General features: G+C 46.5%; 1 protein-coding gene across 1 annotated transcript; it reads right to left on the bottom strand.

Moving 5' to 3' along the window:
• Positions 1-1,789: 1,789 nt before the first annotated feature.
• On the bottom strand, positions 1,790-11,447 carry LOC125481829 (steroid hormone receptor ERR2-like; the record flags this gene model as incomplete). Its single annotated transcript, XM_048593756.1, has 2 exons — positions 11,075-11,447; positions 1,790-1,906 (listed from the first exon to the last, which is right to left on the bottom strand). Coding segments are annotated over exons 1-2 (490 nt in total), but the record flags the coding sequence as incomplete, so codon positions are not given.
• Between the last annotated feature and the right edge of the window lie 3,951 nt (positions 11,448-15,398).

Below are 15,398 nucleotides of genomic sequence, written 5' to 3'. Positions count from 1 at the left end.
TACAGGAGCAGTTTCACAGTTTGGGGAGGACAGTAAACTTGGAAGAATTGTAAACTGTGAGGAGACTGTGTGGAACTCCAAAAGGGCATTGACAAGTTGGTGGAGTGAGTGGGTAGGCAGTCAATGAGATTCAATGCTGAGAGGTGTAAGACAGTGCACTTTGGTCGGAAGGACATAGGTAGACAATATAAAATAGGGGGTACATTTCTAAAGGGGGTGCAGGAGGGAGCTGAGGGGATATGTGCATAGATCATTGAAGGTGACAGGACAGGGGAGAGAGCAGTGAATAATGCACACAGAGCACAGCTTTATTCATAGGGGCATCGAGTAAAGGTGAACTTGTACAGCATACTTATTTACATCAGCTGGAGGATTGTGTACAGCTGGGGGTGCTATTTTATAGAAACATAAGAAACTAGGAGCAGGAATAGGCCATTCAGCCTGCTCCACCATTCAATGTGGATCCCCTACCTCAATGCCATATTCCCATTTGCTCCCTAAACTCCTTGATGCCTTTAAAATCTGAAAGTGTATCTGTTTCTTCAATATATTCAGGGACTTGGCCTCCACAACCTTCTGTGGCAGAGTGTTCCACAGGTTCGCTATCCTTTGGGTGAAAAAATGCTTCCTCATCTCCCTACCCCATACCCTGAGACTGAGTCCCCAGGTTCTAGACTCCCCAACCATCCTGCCTGCATCAATTCTACACTACGCTATTAGAATTTTATAATTTTAATAAGGTCCCTCTCATTCCTCTGAACTCGAGTGAATAGAGGCCCCAGACAAATCAATCTCTGCTCATAGGACAGTCCTGCCATCCTTGGCATTGGCCAAGTGAACCTCCCTCTATGGTAAGACTATCCTCACTTGGGTAAGGAGACCAAAACTGCACACAACAGTCCAGGTGTGGTCTCACAAGCCCCTCTATAACTGCAGTGAGACATCCCTACTTCTAAACTCTGATCCTCTTGTAATGATGGCCAATATACCATCTGCCTGTCCACTTTCATTGACTGGTGTACAGGGACCCCCAGATCCCTTTGTACATCCACCTCCCAAAAGACCACGTTTCCAATGAGACTCAGCCTTCCTGTGTCTGACAGCATTGTGTGGAATTTCACATGTAGCCACACTGTACTGCATCGCTGTGTCTCTCACTCTGCATCCTCCTCGCAACTCGACAATCTCACCCAGTTTTGTGGCATCAGTAAATTTGGAAATGGTGTATCTGGTTCCCTTACCCAGGCTGTGTGTCTATATAAATATAAATATAAATACAGTGAATGGCTGAGGTCTGAGCACTGAGCTCTGAAAGATGCGGCTGTTTTGGAGACAGTGCAGAAAGTGAATCATAAGAATAGTTGCAGTATTGAGAAATTTCAATGATGGGGATAGACTGAAGAAGTTGGGACCGTTCCCTATCGAGAGGAGAAGCCTAAGAGAAGATTTGAGAGAGGTTTTTGAAATTGTGAGCAGGGCCTGGTCAAAGTAGATAGGGAGAAGCCATTCCCACTCATAAAAGAAACAAGAATGAGAGGGCATAGGTTGAAAGTGATGTGCAAACGAAGAAAGTGCCATGTAAGAAAACACATTTTCATACAGCAAGTATTTACAGTCTGGGATGCACTGCCTGAGATGTGGTGTAGGTAGTTTCAGTTCAGGCATTCAAGATTGTCATAGGATGGATATCTGGAGAGAAATGATGTGTGTATCTAACCCCGTGCTGTCCCTGGGGAGTGTTTGATGGGGGGGTGCCAGGTGATTAAACGATGTTTTCTCCATTTCTTACCTTCTTTGAGCATTCCTACTTTCAGACACTTCATAAAACGACACGCCTGGCAGGATTTGCGCCTCCGTTTTGTGATTTCACACTCATTGGTGGCGGGACAGCTGTACTCGATGTTACCTGGAGCAAATCACGGAACACATTACTCTGGGCCACAGTCACAACATACCGATCCCCACCCCGGCCACTCACTACCTTCCACTGTCACTAACACACAGTTAGATACTGAGTAAAGCTCCCTCGACACTGTCCCCATTAAATACTCCCAGGACAGTTGTATAGGACTTTGGTTCGACCACATTTGGAATACTGTGTACAGTTCTGGTCACCACATTACCAAAAGGATGTGGATACTTTGGAGAGGGTGCAGAGGAGGTTCACCAGGATGTTGCCTGGTATGGAGGGCACTAGCTATGAAGAGAGATTGAGTAGATTAGGATTATTTACATTAGAAAGATGGAGGTTGAGGGGGGACCTGATTGAGGTCTACAAAATCATGAGAGGTATAGACAGGGTGGATAGCAAGAAGCTTTTTCCCAGAGTGGGGGACTCAGATACTAGGGGTCATGATTTCAAGGTGAGAGGGAAAAGTTTAAGGGAGATATGCGTGGAAAGTTCTTTACGCAGAGGGTGGTGGGTGCCTGGAACGCATTGCCAGCGTAGGTGGTAGAGGCAGGCACGATAGCATCATTTAAGATGTATCTAGACAGATACATGAATGGACAGGGAGCAGAGGGATACAGATCCTTGCAAAATAGGCGACAGGTTTAGATAGAGGATCTGGATCGGTGCAGGCTTGGAGAGCCAAAGGGCCTGTTCCTGTGCTGTAATTTTCTTCGTTCTTTGTTCTTTGTTCTTCAACAGGGACAGGAGGTTAGTTATAGAGTAAATCTCCCTCTACACTGTCCCCATCAAACACTCCCAGTTGGAACAAAGAACAATACAGCACAGGAACAGGCCCTTCAGCCCTCCAAGCCTGCGCTGACACATTTTGCCCTTCCATACTAAAACTGCCTTCACTTACAGGATCCATATCCCTCTATTCCCTCTCTGTTCATGTATTTGGCCAGGTGCTTCCTGAACGCTGCTACTGTGTCTGCTTCCAGCACCTCCTCTGGCAGCGTGTTCCAGGCACTCACTACCCTTTGTGTGAAAAACTTGCCTCACACATCTTTTTTAAACTTCCCCCCTCGCACCTTGAACCTGTGCCCCCTAGTGATTAACCCCTCCACCCTGGGAAAAAGCCTCATACTTTCCACTCTATAGATTGCCATTCACAATCTGATTAACTTATAATCAGTTGCCCCTCAGACTCCTGCGTTCCAGTGAAAAGACCCAGAGTGGTCCTACACAACAGAAGTAGCAATTCCTACACATTATATACATAGCTCCAAGCATGGTGGACATAATGTTATCAACGCAATGGAGTGAGTCTTTGTAACGCAGTAGAAAGTATATAGTGAGGACACTGTTGAGAGTGGTTCTTACACATTAGCAAGGTAAAGTCACCATAGTTTTACTGGACCGTGGGGCGGCTCTCTCAGAGAGGGATGGCTAGCAGGGGTTTAACCTGAGGGTCAGCACGCCTCAGGGAAGGGGACAGCATCTCTGTGGTAACTTCAGTTGGTGTAAGAATTGAACCCATACTGTTGGCATTACACACCAACCATCCAGCCAACTCAGCTAACCAGTCCCTACGCACATGCGGTTTATTCCAAACTAATCTCCACTATTATCAACAGTACTGTTAACAGAGTGTGTTTTACCAAAACAGTTCAAACCCTTAGTGCCTCCTAATGGCTAATTTAAGCATTATAAATGCATGTGCCACACTATGTAATGCTTCTAGCAGTTTAGAAATTGTTCTTTATGTGCACGTTCTAAAGGGCATTGGATGATAACGTGGATAGAAATAACATGCCAAGATTTGGCAATAAAGCAGGAAATTGGCACTAGGTCACGATGCTCAATTGAAATGAAAGCTCACTGGGCTAAATACCATTGATACCATTGGGCTGCAGGGTTCCCAAGCGGAATATGAGTTGCTGTTCCTGCAACCTTCGGGTGGCATCGTTGTGGCACTGCAGGAGGCCCAGGATGGACTTTTTTTTTTTTTTTTTTTTTTTTTTTTTTTTTTTTTTTTTTTTTTTGCCTCCGCTTCCAGCCCAATGGTATCAATGTGGATTTCACAAGTCTCAAAATCTCCCCTCCCCCACCGCATCCCAAAACCAGTCCAGCTCGTCCCTGCCTCCCTAACCTGTCCTTCCTCCCACCTATTCCCTCCTCCCACCTCAAGCCGCACCTCCATCTCCTACCGACCAACCTCATCGCGCCCCCTTGACCTGTCCGTCCTCCCTGGACTGACCTATCCCCTTCCTAACTCCCTACCTACACTCACCTTTACTGGCTCCATCCCCGCCTCTTCGACCTGTTTGTTTCCTCTCCACCTATCCTCTCCTCTATCCCTCTTCTATCCGCCTCCCACTCTCTCCCTATTTATTTCAAAACCCCCTTCCCCTCCCCCTTTTCTGATGAAGGGTCTAGGCCGGAAACGTCAGCCTCTCTGCTCCTATGATGCTGCTTGGCCTGCTGTGTTCATCCAGCCCTGCAACAGTGCACCAGGTCTGCTCTCACCAAAGCCTTGTCCAGCTGGAATAAGACTTCCTTTCTCCTGTATCCAACCCTTCCTGAAATGAGAGCCAATATCCCATTTCCTCTCCTTAGTATCCCTGCCTCTAAGCTAAGTCTAAGACTCACCTGCTCTTGGGGTGTTCCATCATGTCCATGAACAGCTCAGGTTAAGATGTATACCATCCGCTGTCCTTACAGCTCTCTCTGATGGCTGTCCAAGAACACTCAAGGTTCTTTTATACATCAACATCTCCCAATCTATCTCTACCTAAATAATACTCTTCTTCCTACCAAAGTGGATAGTTTCACATTTTTTCTGTTAAACCACATCTGCCATGTGTGTGTTCCGTCACTCACCTTGTCTACATCATCCTGATGTTTCTTTGCAATCTCACCCCCATACCACGCTGACCTAAAACAGAAATTGCTGGAAAAGCTCAGCAGGTCTGGCAGCATCTGTGGACAGAAATCAGAGTTAACGTTTCAGGTTGAGAGACCCTTCAGAGTTCTGGGGAAGTCAGTGGATGTTTTTTTTTTCCCTACTGATCAACATCACAAGGAGTTTGAACTGTTTTGGTAAAACACACTCTGTTAACAGTATGAGTTCAATTCTTTAACTCATTAACTCTGATTTCTCTCCACAGATGCTGCCAGACCTGCTGAGCTTCTGCGGCAACATCTGTTTTTGTTCCTGATTTACAGCATCTGCCCGTTCTTTCGGTTTACGAATGCCGACTCAATTATGCATCATCGGCAAACTTGGAAACATTACTTTTGATTCCCTGTATAGTGAACAACTGGATCCCTGCAGTATCCCAAAGTCACTGTGTGCTTGTCTGAAAAGGACCCATTTATTCTCACTGATAGTAGGAACTGCAGATGCTGGAGAGTCTGAGATAACAAGGTGCAGGGCTGGATGAACACAGCAGGCCAAGCAGCATCATAGGAGCAGAAAGGCTGACGTTTCGCGCCTAGACCCTTCTTCAGAAAATTTCTGCTGTGTTCATCCAGCTCTACACTTGTTATCTCATTTATTCTCACTCTCTGTTTCCCGTCTGCCAACCAATTCTCAAGTCAATAAATGTGGAGCCGGAAAAGCACAGCAGGTCAGACAGTATCCGACGAGCAGGAAAGTCAACGTTTCGAGTCAGAACCCTTTGTCAGGCTCAATCCATGGCACTCAGACTCCATGTGGACAAACCTCAACGTGGGTCCTTTTATCAAAAGATTTTGGAAAATCCAAATAAACCACATTCACTGGCTCTCCCTCATCTATTCTATGTTACATCCTCAAATAACTCCAGTAGGTTTGTCAAACATGATTTCCCTTTCATAAATCCACATTGACCATGTCTGATCACAGAATCACTAGCATGTGGAAGCAGGCTGTTCAGCCCAACGAGTCCACACCTCCAAAGAGCAACCCACCCAGACCCACCCCCCTACCCTAACTCTGTAACTCTGCATTTCCCATGGCTAATCCACCCAACCTACACATTCCCGAACACTGTGGGCAATTTAGCATGGCTAATCCACCTAACCTGCACATCTTTGGACTGTGGGAGGAAGCCGGAGCACCCGGAGGAAACCCACACAGACATGGGGAGAATGTGCAAACTCCACACAGACAGTCACCCGAGGGTGGGATCAAACCTGGGTCCCTGGTGCTGTGGGTCAGCAGTGCTAACCACTGAGCCACTTGTCAAACCTTGTTGATATTTCCTAAGTATCCTGTTACATATTACATATTACATAACAGATCCCAGCATTTACCTTCTAATTTTAGGCTAACCAGTCTATAATTCCTGGTTTTTGTCCCTCCCTCCGTTGGTAAACAGTGGGGTTACATTTGTCACCCTCCAATCTGAGGGAACTGTTCCAGAATCTACTGAAGATTGAAAGATGACAATCCAATGTATCCACAGTTTCTATGGTGACCTCCTTTAGGACTCTAGAGTGTAAGTAATCAGGGCCTAGGAATGTGTGCCTTTCAGTCCCAATCATTTCTCCAGGACATTTCTTTTTTATTCACTTACTTTAATTCCTGCCTGTCTAGCCTCTTTGAGAAATTACGTGTGTTTTTCTGTGAAAACAGAACTAAAGTAGCTCTTTAATTACTGTCATTTCCTTGATCACTGTTCTTCATGTTCAAGTATCTTGGGGCGGCACGGTGGCTCAGGGGTTAGCATTGCTGCCTCACAGAGCCAGGGACCTGGGCTCGATTCCACCCTCAGGTGACTGTCTGTGCAGCGTTTTCACATTCTCCCTGTGTCTGCGTGGGTTTCCTCCAGGTGCTCTGGTTTCCTCCTACAGTCCACAGATGTGCAGGCTAGGTGGATTGGCCATGCTAAATTGCTCATGGTGTTCAGGGATGTGTAGATTACAGGGGTTTATAGGGAGGAGGGGTCTGGGTGGGATGCTCTGAGGGTCGGTGTGGACTTGTTGGGCTGAAGGGCCTGTTTCCACACTGTAGGGATTCTATATATATGTATTCTATGAAAAGGCACAAAAAATGCAACTACATGAAGATGCTCATTCAGAAAGCTGGTGCAGATAGGATGGGCTAAATGGCCTCTTTCTGTGCTTTATCAATATGTATCTATGATCAGTTCTCCAGCTGCAGATTTTAAGTGGCCTAAGTATGACTTCATTAACATTTTTCTTTGATATAGTTACTGAAGTTCTTACAGTCTGCTTTTATGTGCTTTTCAAGTTTATACTGATACTGTATTTTTTTCCCCAACCAGTCAACGTCTTGGTCGTAATCTGCTGAATTCAAAACTGCTCCCAGTCCTCAAGCTTGCCACAGATTCTAGCAACTTTATATGACACCTCTTGTAGTCTAATACTATCCTTAATTTCCCTTGATTACCATGGCACCCTTATCGCCTAATTTCCTGTTTAATACCATTCTTTGCCTTACCCCTACTTTTGGAAGCCTATGGATAAATCTCACTAATGTTCTCCACCCTTTGCTGGTTCTTAGCTCCACACACACTGAATCCACATCAAGATCCCCTGCACCAGTATCCTTTCTCAATATCGCACTGATTTCATTTTTAACTAACAATGCCACCCCACCCCCTTTTCTGTTTTGTTGTTCATCCTAAATATTGAATATCCTTGCATGATCAGGACCTAGCCTTGGTCACCCTGCAACCATGTCTCCATAATCACATCATATCGTTCTCATTAATAACGAACCTGTTAGTTTGTCCATCTTATTGGGAATGGTCTGTGTATTCAGTTGAATTGCCTTCTAACTTATTTTCTGTCATTTCCGAACTTTTTTTATAGTCCAGCCTTATTTTGGGCTAGCCCTTGATTTCTCTGCCTTGCTTTCTACTTTTCTATATTTCATTTCCATCCTTGTTTCTCTCAATCTTGTCTTCCCGCTCAAGTTTCTCTTCCCCTGCCACTCAACTGCTCACTGCTTCATCAAAGACCTTCCCTCCATCATAAGGTCAGAAGTGGGGATATTCCTGATGATTGCACAATGTTCAGCACCATTCGTGACTCCTCAGACACTGAAGCAGTCCATGCTCAAAAGCAACATGATCTGGACAATATCCAGGCTTGGGCTGACAAGTGGCAAGTGACATTCGTGCCACACAAATGCCAGGCTATGCCCATCACCAATAAGAGACAATCTAACCACCACCCCTTGACATTCAATGGTGTTACTATCACTGAATCCCCGACTATCAACATCCTGGGGGTTATCATTGACCAGAAACTCAACTGGACTCACTACATGAACACAGTGACTACATGAACAGGCCAGAAGCTGGGAATCCTGAGGCGAGTAACTCACCTCCTGACTCTCCAAAGCCTGTCCACCATCTACAGGCACAAGTCAGGAGTGTGATGGAATACTCCCCATTTGCCTGGATGAGTGCAGCCCCAACAACACTCAAGAAGCTTGACACCATCCAGGACAAAACAGCCGCTTGATTGGCACTACATCCACAAGCATCCACTCCCTCTACCACCGACGCTCAGTAGCAGCAGTGTGTACTATCTACAAGGTGCACTGCAGAAATTCACCAAAGATCCTCAGACAGCACCATCCATGACCACTTCCATTTAGAAGGACAAGGGCAGCAGATACGTGGGAACACCATGTTCCCCTCCAAGCCACTCACCATCTTGACTTGGAAATATATCGCCGTTCCTTCACTGTCACTGGGTCAAAATACTAGAATTCCCTCCCTAAGGGCATTGTGGGTCAACCCACAGCAGGAGGACTGCAGCGGTTCAAGAAGGCAGCTCACCCCCACCTTCTCATGGGGGCAACTAGGGATGGGCAAGAAATCCCTCTAAACCCTTCCTATTCATGTACCCATCCAGATGCCTTTTAAATGTTGTAATTGTACCAGCCTCCACCACTTCCTCTGGCAGCTCATTCCATACACGCACCACCCTCTGTGTGAAAAAGTTGTCCCTCAGATCCCATTTAAATCTTTTCCCCCTCACTTTAAACCTATGCCCTCGAGTTTTGGACTCCCCCACCCTGGGGGAAAGACTTTGGCCATTCACCCTATCCATGCCCCACACGATTTTATAAACCTCTATAAGGCCGCCCCTCAACCTTTGACACTCCAGGGAAAAATGCCCCAGCCTATTCAGTCTCTCCCTGTAGCTCAAACCTTCCAACCCTGGCAACATCCTTGTAGACCTTTTCTGAACCCTTTCAAGTTTAACAACATCCTTCCTATAGAATGGTGACCAGAATTGAACACAGTATTCCAAATGTCCTCCCAACTCCTACACTCAATGTTATGAGCAATGAAGGCAAATGTACCAAACACCTTCTTCAACACCCTATTTGACCCAGTTCATCCAGCAGGATGAAGGTGAGGCTGGGAGTCTGGTAATTTCTCCTTCCTATTGTACAGGAATCACAGAGTCACTGCCCTGTTCTATGTTGGAGCTTGTTAAACATTGGCAAAACTAAAAAACTAATCATTAACTTCAGAAAGAAAGGAGGAGAACACGCCCCCATCTACATCAATGGAACTAAGATTGAGAGGGTGAAGAGCATCGTATTCCTTGGAGTGACAATAATCAACTTCCCACGTAAATGCGACAGTCAAGAAGGCACAACAATGCCTCTTCTTTCTCTGGCAGCTCAGGAAATTTGGCATGTCCATAAAATCCCTCACCAACTTCTACAGATGCACCATTGAAAGCATACTGTCTGGGTGCATAACGGCCTGGTATGGCAACTGCTCTGCCCAGGACCGTAACAAACTACAGAAGGTGGTGTGCACAGCCCAGATCATCACGGAAACCAACCTTCCATCCATGGGCTCCATTTACATGGCTCGCTGCCGTGGAAAGGCGGCCAGCATCATCAAAGACCCATCGCACCCTGGTAATGACCCCCTACAGCCTCTTCCATCAGGCAGAAGATTCAGAAGCCTGGGCACATGCACCAACAGGTTCAGGAACAGCTTCTTCCTGGCTGTTATCTGACTGATGAATAGACTTTCTAGCCTCAAGTAACGCTGATCTTGCTGACGTTGATCTCACCAAGCGCATGCCCTGTGCAATGTAACCTGTATCTGCCTCTGTCGAAGTCTTTTGGATCTGTACACGCTTTGCTTATTATGATCTGCCTGTACCACTCGTGAACAAAGCTTTTAACTGTACTTAGGTACACGTGACAATAAATCAATCAATCAATCAATCAAGTCTCTTATTATCATTTCTCTATCGGTCTCGCATTTCTCAGCAATTTCCCTGCAAATCCGTTTCTTGACGTCCTTTCACAGTTTGGTGTTTTGTAAATATTCGGTGTTTTAGTGTTTCTGAGATTTGTCACACAGCCAAAGCTACTCTGTGCAGTTGTGTTGTCCTCTTTGACCAGGGCACTGAGTGGCAGGGTCTGGGTTTTCAGGCTGGTCTCTTGGTGGGTATCTGTACATGGAAAGTGAGCTCTGCTTGTTGCTGGGGCACGCTGGGGAGGTGATGGCCTAGTGTTATTATCACTGAACTGTTAATCCAGAGACCTGGATGACATTCTGGGGACCTGGGTTTGAATCCTGCCATGGCAGACGGTGGAATTTGAATTCAATAAATATCTGGAATTAAGAATCTAATGATGACCATGAACCCATTGTCAGAGAATCCCATCTGGTTCGCTAATGTCCTTAAGGGAAGGAAACTGCCATTCTTACCTGGTCTGGCCTACATGTGACTCCAGACCCACAGCAATGTGAGTGATTGTGAACTGCCCTCTGGGCAATTAGAGATGGGCAATAAATGCTGCCTGGCCAGCGACACCCTCATCCCGTGAAAGAATAAAGGAAAAAATAAGCATCTGTGACCTGAGGCAGCTTCCCTTTGCTGGGAGCCCTGGTTCAGCACTGCCTGACTCAGGTGGGTTTCTGCAAACTCTTTCATTCAGACAATGCTCAGGATCCTGATCTCCATCCGTCCATCTCTCACTTACCCACTCTTCACAGCACCCAGCACATTCCTGCTGCTGGTGTTACATCATGCTATACAGCACCCCTCAGATCACTGTATCTCCCCTTCCACCATCCCAGTCTCCTGGGTGTCAGTGCCCCACCCCTGGGTACCCCACCACTGTGCCCCCCCGGGGTGTCCTTGCCCAAACCCAGGTGCCCGCTGTGCCACCACTGACCTTACCTTGTATGGTCCTCTTGAAGAAAGCCTTACAAGCTTCACAGGAGGCCACCCCATAGTGATAGCCAGATGCCACGTCCCCACAAACCAGGCAGAGGCGTTTGGGGAGAGAGTTCAGCACATACTCGCACTTTGAGGGACAGTCGTCCAGGAGGGGCCCAGAACACGGCTCCAAATGTTTGCGACAGGGCCCCACACCCACCGAGGCTACAAACAGGGAAGGTGAGTGCAGGCTGTGGCTGTAGCTCAGGCTGGTATCGGATGAGGCAATGGGGCTGTGATGGTTGCTTGTATCAGTGCCAGACGATGGGCTGGATGGTTCGGTTTTAATGAAGGAGTTGTAACTGGACCCGAGGTGTTGTTCCGAGCTGCACATTCTGCCAGAGATGGAGACAGTGAGAGAGAGAGAGAAATGAGAAGCATATCCAGCAAAACCAGTGGTTCACACTATAGCAGCTCCCACTGTGACTCACTCACCTGCTCTTTGATCTGTTTTCTCAGCCATTCACGGCAAGTGGGCACTGCTGGCTGGGACAGCACCTATTGCCCATCCCTAACAGCTCAGAGTCAACCCCATTGCTGTGGGTCTGGAGTCACATATAGGCCAGACCAGGTGAGGATGGCAGTTTCCTTCCCCTAAAGGGCATTAGTGAACCAGATGGGTTTTTACAAAACAAACACAGAGAAACTGAGCAGATCTGGCAGCATCTGTGAAGAGTTAACATTTCGACTCCAGTCTGCCTCTTCAGGTTTTTCAGTCTCCACAGGATTTTGATTTTATTTGTGGGTTTTTATGACAATTGACAATGATTTCACGTCACCATGGTTGCTGTAAAAATGGGACCCAGCTCAGTGACAGTGACCTTCACCAACTCCAGGAAATACTAGCTGCTATATTCTCCTTCTCAAACACAAATGCACCAATCACACACAAGAGACATGAAATAATCACGTCTTCAATATTTGACAATGTGATTACATCAGGAGCTGCATACAACACATCATCCTCCTGTCTCCGCTGCCATTTGGCCCATTGTGCTGCTTCTATCACATCATGCCAATCTCCTGCCTTCTCCCCATGCCCCTTGGTCCTGTTACAGTGAAGGCGGCTTTAGGAGGCTCGCCTTTATCAGTCAGAGCATTGACTACAGGAGCTGGGATGTCACGTTACAGCTGTAAATGGTGAGGCCACTTTGGAGTACCTGCATATAATTCTGCTCACCCTGCTACAGGAAGAACATTATTAACCTGGATAGGGTGCAAAAAAAGATTTACCGGGATGTTACTGAGACTGGAGGGTTTGAGCTACAGGGAAAGGCTGAATAGGCTGGGGCTATTTTCCCTGGAGTGTCGGAGGCTGAGGGGTGATTTTATAGAGGTTTATAAAATCATGAGGGGCATAGATAGGGTAAATAATCAAGGCTTTTTTCCCTGGGGTGGGAGAGCCCAAAACTAAAGGGCATAGGTTTAAGGTGAGAGGGGAAAGATTTAAAAGGGACCTAAGGGGCAACTTTTTCACACAGAGGGTGGTGCATGTATGGAATGAGCTGCCAGAGAAAGTGGTGGAGGCTGGTACAGTTACAACATTTAAAACACATTTTGATAGGTACATGGATAGGGACGGTTTAGAGGGAAATTGGCCAAATGCTGGCAAATGGGACTAATTCAGTTTAGGAAAGAGATAACAAGGTGTAGAGCTGGATGAACACAGCAGGACAAGCAGCATCAGAGGAGCAGGAAGGCTGACGTTTCGGGCCTAGACCCTTCTTCAGAAATATGTTATATCTCAGATTCTCCAGCATCTGCAGTTTCTACTATCTTTGATTCAGTTTAGGAATGCTGGTCAGCATGGATGAGTTGGGTCAGAGGGTCTGTTTCTGTTCTGTATGACTCTCTGACTCTATAACCGGGAACCTATCTATCTCTGTCTTAAACACACTCTGTGATGTGGCCTCCACAGCCCTCTGTAACAATGAGTTGCTCAGATTCACCTCCCTCTGGCTGAAGAAATTCCGACTCACCTCAGTTCTAAAGGGTCATCCCTTCACTCTGAGGCTGTTCTCCCAGGTCCTAGTCTCTCCTACTAGTGGAAACATCTTCTCCATGTCCACTCTATCCAGGCCTCTCAGTATTCTGCAAGTCCCAGTCAGATTCCCCCTTCGTCCTTCTAAACTCCATAAAGAACAGACCCAGATTCCTCAACTGCTCCAACCTCTGGGTTGGTTCAGAATGTGTCTTTTTGGAACATTTCCAGTGGGATTGAGGTTAGCATGGGAGCAATCATTCTCTTGGCCTTTGTCATGTCCCTGATCTCTGGATCTACACGTAACTCAGTCACTGACTTCAGGCAATTGAAAGCTAAAGGAATTCCAGGTGAAACTGAGTTCAACACATTGTTGGAATAAAATAACTTCAGGTGGAAGATCTGATGATTTCCAACTTTGTAGATAGATATTTTGTCAAAATTTTGCAGAATTTATAATTTGATCTGCAACTTTTGAAAGCTATTCCAGTTTCTTCCAGCATCTGAAGGGTTAAATTAGCCCTGGTTTGCAGTACCTTTAGTGACCACTGCCTCAGCTGGCCACAGGTTATTGCTTGGCTACAAGGGGGGACGATGTTGAGCTCTTTCCGTTTGATTCCGCTTAGTCTGCAGCTCTGACCATGAGACTCAATTGGCTGCACACTGCAAAATCTGAAGAAACTGCAGTGTCAGATCGTTGCAGGGTTTTCTGAGCTGCTAGGAACTGTTACTCAATCACTTCTTCTTCCCAGCCCTGCAAACAATAGAGTCATAGAGTCACAGAGATATACAGCACAGAAACAGACCCTTCAGTCCAACTCATCCACACTGACCAGATATCCTAAATAAATCTGCTCCGACTAGCCAGCATTTGGCCCCTATCCCTCTAAACCCTTCCTATCCTAAACCTACCCACCCAAAAGCCTTTTAAATGTTGTAATTGTACCTGTCTCCACCACTTCCTCTGGCAGCTTGTTCCATACACGCACCACCCTCTGTGTGAAAAAGCTGCCCCTTAGGTCCGTTTTAAATCTTTCCCCTCCCACCTTAAACCTATGCCCTTTAGTTTTGGACTCCCCCACCCTGGGGAAAAGACATTGCCTATTTACCCTATCCACGACCCTCATGATTTTATAAACCTCTACAAGATCACCCCTCAGCCTGGGAAACTAGCCCCAGCTTATTCGACCTCTCCATACAGTTCAAACCCGCTAACATCCTTGCACAAAAATAGAAAGTTGCTGGAAAAGCTCAGCAGGTCTGGTAGCGTCTGTGAAGATAAAATCAGAGTTAATGTCTCAGGTCCGGTGCCCCTTCCTCAGAGCGGTCAGATGCTGCCAGACCTGCTGAGCTTTTCTAGCAACTTCTGTTCTTGTTCCTGATTTACAGCATCCGCAGTTTTTTTTGTTTTTATTTAACATCCTTGTAAACCTTTTCTGAAACCTTTCAAGTTTAGCAACATCCTTCCTACATCAGGGAGACCAGAACTGAACGCAGTATTCCAAAAGTGGCCTAACTAATGTCCTGTACAGCTGCAACATGACCTTCCAACTCGTATACTCAATGCACTGACCAATAAAGGCAGGCATACCAAACGCCTTCTTCACCGCCCTGTCTACCTGTGACTCCACTTTCAGGGAACTATGAACCTGCACTCCAAGGCCTCTTTGTTCAGTAACAATGGTTTAATGATCTCAATGTCCTGTACAGACTGCAATCAGTAATGCATGCACACCCATGTCTGCATTTTGATTCAAAGTGAGATTGGTCCTGCAATCTTTTTAGAAAGATATTTATGGGATATGAATGTCACTGGCTGTGAAGGAAAAATCAGAGTTAACATTTTGGGTCCGGTGAGTTCTAAGGCAGGGTCACAAGACCCAAAACATTAACTCTGTTTTCTCCTTCACAGATGCTGCCAGACCTGCTGAGCTTTTCCAGCAACTTTGTTTTTGTTCCTGATTTGCAGCATCCACAGTTCTTTCGGTTTTTATTCTGCACTGCAGGGTGCTGTAATGGGACTGCACTGCAGGGTGCTGTAATGGGACTGCACTGCAGGGTGTTGTAATGGGACTGCACTGCAGGGTGTTGTAATGGGACTGTACTGCAAGGTGTTGTAATGGGACTGTGCTGCGGGGTGTTGTAATGGGATTGCGCTGTGGGGTGTTGTAATGGGACTGCACTGCAGGGTGTTGTAATGGGACTGTGCTGCGGGGTGTTGTAATGGGACTGCGCTGCGGGGTGTTGTAATGGGACTGTGATGTGGGGTGTTGTAACGGGACTGCACTGTGGGGCGTTGCAATA

This window comes from Rhincodon typus, unplaced genomic scaffold (genome assembly GCF_021869965.1).
Source record: "Rhincodon typus isolate 14 unplaced genomic scaffold, sRhiTyp1.1 hic_rhity00003750, whole genome shotgun sequence".
NCBI lineage: Eukaryota > Metazoa > Chordata > Chondrichthyes > Orectolobiformes > Rhincodontidae > Rhincodon > Rhincodon typus.
The sequence above is the reverse complement of the archived record's forward strand: the minus strand, read 5'-3'. Positions and strand labels throughout refer to the sequence as shown.